Source organism: Physella acuta, unplaced genomic scaffold (assembly GCF_028476545.2).
Source record: "Physella acuta isolate Inbredline_101_S28 unplaced genomic scaffold, ASM2847654v3 ptg002398l, whole genome shotgun sequence".
In the NCBI taxonomy this organism is placed as follows: domain Eukaryota; kingdom Metazoa; phylum Mollusca; class Gastropoda; family Physidae; genus Physella; species Physella acuta.
In genome coordinates this window covers 33,235-38,345 of record NW_026733887.1, presented here as the reverse complement: position 1 = coordinate 38,345, position 5,111 = coordinate 33,235, and the positions used below count along the sequence as shown (strand labels likewise).

The 5,111-nt window shown below is 42.3% G+C and overlaps 1 protein-coding gene across 1 annotated transcript; it reads left to right on the top strand.

Moving 5' to 3' along the window:
* Positions 1-275: 275 nt before the first annotated feature.
* LOC131933195 (uncharacterized) lies at positions 276-4,626 on the top strand. The gene is made up of 5 exons (XM_059289992.1): positions 276-354; positions 1,251-1,365; positions 2,140-2,257; positions 3,023-3,191; positions 3,592-4,626. Exons 2-5 carry the CDS (start codon positions 1,273-1,275, stop codon positions 3,776-3,778), a joined length of 567 nt encoding a protein of 188 aa, XP_059145975.1. The 5' UTR covers positions 276-354; positions 1,251-1,272; the 3' UTR covers positions 3,779-4,626.
* The last annotated feature ends 485 nt before the right edge of the window (positions 4,627-5,111 follow it).

Below are 5,111 nucleotides of genomic sequence, written 5' to 3'. Positions count from 1 at the left end.
AATTTTAAAAAAAAAAGTCTTTTGTTAGTGTACGATTATCAATCGTCGCTGATTTCACTCGGGACTAATATTTTACTCCAACACGTTTACGCACGCAACTATTTTTAAGGCTCACGTAGGTTTTTTTTGTGTGTGTGTGTGAAACGCCTTTGATCGCAACATCAGTTGTTGTGTTTCTCGCGTTTACCTTGCATTAAAAAACATATATTTAGTTTCCATACTCTCTACGTCATGGATTAAATATTTTTCACAGCAAAATAATCAATTACGTCATCAAAGCATTGGACAAAACGGAAGTGGCGCTTTTTCATCTTCCCTTTTTGATGGCTGCAGTTCCAGAGTTGACAGGTTGTGGTAAGGCTGAAGATTTGTTTGAAACTTTTGCAGCTTATACACTTTTTGAACGTAAGCATATAAATACATTTAAGTAAATCGGCCATATTGCATGGACCCAGTTAACTGAGTGGGCTCAGTAGATTATTAATTATTGTTGACATGGAACAAAATCAACGTTTTTTTCCATGTCGTCTTTTGAGTGGCATAACAGGAGCATTACACCTTTTGAAACATAGATCTAGATCTATACTAGATTCTCGATCTAGACTATTCTAGATTACTCAGATCTAGAGCAAGATCATTTAGACTATATATACAAATTTAAGTTAAAACTTGAAAAGCGATTAAAAAAACGAGATCATGATCTAGATTTTTAGATTAGATAAAAAATTCAAACGACGTATCATGCCTAACGCTTTTGTAATGCAAACTTTGGCGATTATTTTATGAGGATTCTCATTATGCTTGTACTTTTATATCTTATGGTAAATGATTTGATTGAAGGTGTTAGATGCATCGCGTTTTTTAGGAGAGGTAACAATTACATGCTGCCTAACCCAACACAACCCCTAACCTCATATCTAGTTTAACATAACCGTTAACCCAACACTAACCTAGCCCTAACCTTATATCCAGCCTAACCCAACCCAAACCCTAACTTCATATCTAGCTTAAAATCCAACTTAACCCAACCGTAACCTAGCCCTAAGCTTATAACCAACACAAACCCTAACCTCATATCTAGTTTAACTTAACCCCACACTAACCTAGTCCTAACCTTAAACCCCACACTAACCTAATCCTAACCTCATATCTAGTTTAACATCTAACTTAACCCCACACTAACTTAATCCTAACCTCATATCTAGTTTAACATCTACCTAATAACCCCAACACTAACCTAACCTCCGCAGGACTGTACTAGAAGTGGTCACCATGCATCAAGCCTTTGAACACTGTCATGTCCATAGGGACGCTCCCCGACCCTCGGACTCCTTGGCTAGCATGTGTTGGCCCATCATAAACCAGGTCAGTAATAGGGCCACTTGGCCCATCATAAACCAGGTTAGTAATAGAACCACATGGCCCACCATGAACCAGGGCCACATTGTCACCAGACCCATCATAAACCAGGTCAGTAATAGGGCCACTTGGCCCATCATAAACCAGGTTAGTAATAGGGCCATTAGGCCCATCATAAACCAGGTTAGTAATAGGGCCACTTGGCCCATCATAAACCAGGTTAGTAATAGGGCCACTTGGCCCATCATGAACTAGGGCCACATTGTCACCTGGGCCACCATAAACCAGGTTAGTAATAGGGCCACTTGGCCCACCATGAACTAGGGCCACATTGTCACCAGGCCCATCATAAACCAGGTTAGTAATAGGGCCACTTAGCCCATCATAAACCAGGTTAGTAATAGGGCCACTTGGCCCACCATGAACTAGGGCCACATTGTCATTTGGGCCATCATAAACCAGGTTTGTAATATGGCCACTTAGCCCATCATGAACGCATCAAATAATGGGGTTACAATGTAACCTGGTCCAAATGTTTGTGTATTGAGTCAAGCAATCAACTGTTTGTGGTACATAATAATAGGTCGGAAGCTCATTACCTACTCGCTCACATCTAGACGAGTACTCACGGCACGAGCCAGGTCTTGTCGCCATAGCAACCAGAGCTGTTAACACCAGTTATCAATAGTTACACCGAGTACGCTAATTAGTCATCTATATGTATTTCACCATAGTATATGTTAGATTAAAAAAGCCTGTGCTTGTCCCACCCTGCTGCAGCAAAGGCCGTTAACTGTGTTGGAGAAGGCCGGACTGGCCAAGTGTCCACCCCGTGCTGACGTCAGCTGGCCGGTGTCCGAACCCTGGAGGAGAAATCTGAACGAGCCGCGCTGTGGGGGTAGGTGCTCATAGAGTGTGGGTGGGTGTGTGTGTGGGGTAGGTGCTCATAGAGTGTGTGGGTGTGTGTGGGGGTAAGTGCTTATAGAGTGTGGGTGTGTGTGGGGGTGTATGTGGTAATATATTGTGTGTGTGGGGTGTATGTGGTAATATATTGTGTGTGGGGGTGTATGTGGTAATATATTGTGTAGCGGTAGGTGCTAATACGGTGAGGGTGTGTGGGTTGTAGGTGCTCATAGAGTGTGGGGGTGTGGGGGTAGGTGGCAAATGTGAGGTGTGTGGGGGTAGGTGCTAATAGAGTGTGTGTGTTTAGGTGCTAATAGAGTGTATGTGTGGGGTAGATGCAAATACTGTGTGTGTGTGGGTAGGTGCTAATAGATTCTGTAGGTGTGTGTGTGGGGGGTAGGTGATAATAGAGTTGTGGGGTAGGTCTCATAGAGTGTGTGGGAGGTAAGACCAAAATTGTGTGGATATGTGGGGGTTGGTAGGTACAGTGAGATTTTGCGGGTGAATGGGTGAGGGGTAGGTGCCAATGCTATGTGTGGGTTTGTGAGGGTAGATGCCAAAACACTGTGTGGGTTTGTAGCTGTAGGTACCAAAAGATTATGTGGGCTTGTGTAACGTCTTAATGACGGAGATATACTTTATTCTTTCATACAAAAAATGCTTAAAATCGTCTTCATACTTTCTATTATTTAGCTATTATTTTGCTACTCTAGGCTTATTAAAAAACAAAATTCCAATGCACTTCTCAAATAAAACAAAGGTCAAGGACGATGCCAAGGTGATCCCCAGAGATGCAACTCTAAATACCGCTACGGCGTCGATGACGTGGGCCAGTGCCCGACCCAGCAGACGTGTAAGAAGGCCTACTGCTGCGCCCCCTGCCCCCCGGAGTGTGTCCAGCCGTGCCCCAACCCACCGGGTTGCAACAGGTTGGTTTTGGGGTTTATTAAATCAAAATAAACTTATAGAATAAGTAAAAAAAAATATAAGCAAAACACTCGATGTTTCGGCTAATGGTCTACGTCAGAATAAATAAACACCAAGAGAAAATTATAAAGTATTTTTCTAATAATAATATTAAAAATAGAAACATGAAAGCAATTTTCGATTCAGGAATGACGGTCCGCGTGACAGACTAATTAGAGTTAATCTGTTTCTGTGATCTCCGGTTTAAAAAAAAGGGTAATATTTACAGCTAAGCAGCCGTTGCTGTCGGGTACCCATTAGGGCTGAGTTGTCGCTGTAGCTTTATATCTACCAGCTTGTTTACAGTATATTAAAAAATGAATATTTGAACACAACACTTTTCTTTTCGGCCCCAATTTGCAGGCTGACCACGAGGTGCTTTGACTGGCCCATCCCCAAGAACGAAAAGTGCGCCCCCGTCAACACCAACATGGACTTCCGCCCCCCGCGAGCTGACCTGAACGATCAGACGGTACAGCCGGAGCGCTGCCCGACCTGCAAGAGGATCGTCGTCGATATGGAGTGTGGCCCGCTCGGCTACAACTATTAATCCTTTGGGTTGGGGCGGGGGTGTTCGGCTGTAACTGTTATCTCTTTATATTGTGTGGGTGAGGGGTGTTCAGCTACAGATATTAATCCTTTAGGGGATGGTGTTCAGCTATAAGTATAAACCCTTTGTTTATATGTGGAGGGAGGGTGTTGGTTGGGCGCGCTCGACTCAACTATTAACCCTTTTGGGGGATGGTATTCAGCTATAAATATTAACTCTTCATATCGTGTGGGTGAGGGGTGTTCAGATACAGGTATTAACAATTTGTATTATGTGGGTAAGGGATGTTCATCTACAGGTATTAACCCTTTGAGGGGGGGGGGGGGGGTGTTCAGCTATAGCTATTAAATCTTTGTAATGTGTGGGTGAGGGGTGTTCAGCTATAAGTATTAACCCTTTGTTTATATGTGGAGGGAGGGTGCGCTCGGCTGAACTATTAACCCTTTCGAAATGACCCGCTCGCCTACGATTTTAACCCTTTCTATATGAGTGGTTGGTGAAGGCTGCAACTATTAACCCTTTTTCTTTTGGGGCTCGCTTAACACTTTTACTGTGGAAGACTGCTTGGCTACTATTAACCCTTTTCGCGTGGGTCATCTCATCTTATTACCCTTTTAATCTGGTTTACCTTCCAAAGATATTAACCCTAACATTGGAAACCACCAATCGACTATATTTTTCCCCACTTAAATGTAACTTACTTAGATTACAATGATGGAAATTATTGTGTAACTGCATTGGTCACACATTCTAATGTAGTGTTTTAAACAATCTTAGATCGTATTATCTCTCTCTTTGGTGTCGCTATCGATGCCATCTGTCAAAACATCGTACATTAAACCACTCAAAGCCTAGCCTATGTGTTTTCTTGACTATATTATTTCGGCGGGGGGGGGGGGGGGTCTGTATTTTGTGTTCTATATTTCGTGTTACCTATATTTTTACGTTGCCTGTATTTTTATATGCCTATATTTTGTGTTGTCTGTATTTTTTATGTCTATACTTTGTGTTGTCTATATTTTGTTATGACTATATTTTGTGTTGACTGTTTTTTGTGTTGCCTATATTTTGTGTTGTCTATATTTTGTGTTGCCTATATTTTGTGTTGTCTATATTTTGTGTTGCCGATATTTTGTGTTGCCTATATTTTGTGTTGCCTATATTTTGTGTTGCCTATATTTTGTGTTGCCTATATTTTGTGTTGCCTATATTTTGTGTTGTCTATATTTTGTGTTGCCTGACTTTTTGCCAAGTGTTCTTTATAATGAATTGAATGGGATGGGATTGAAGTGGGGGGGGGGGGGGGGGGGGGAGGGGAGGGGGGTCAGCACTT

What these genes read in the sequence shown, in the direction of transcription:
- LOC131933195 (XM_059289992.1), top strand. Translation starts at nt 1,273, where the DNA reads ATGCATCAAGCCTTTGAACACTGTCATGTCCATAGGGACGCTCCCCGA. An exon ending in GTTGGCCCATCATAAACCAG is followed by an intron (nt 1,366 to 2,139) that starts GTCAGTAATAGG and finishes ACCCTGCTGCAG; the next exon opens with CAAAGGCCGTTAACTGTGTT. An exon ending in AACCCACCGGGTTGCAACAG is followed by an intron (nt 3,192 to 3,591) that starts GTTGGTTTTGGG and finishes CCCAATTTGCAG; the next exon opens with GCTGACCACGAGGTGCTTTG.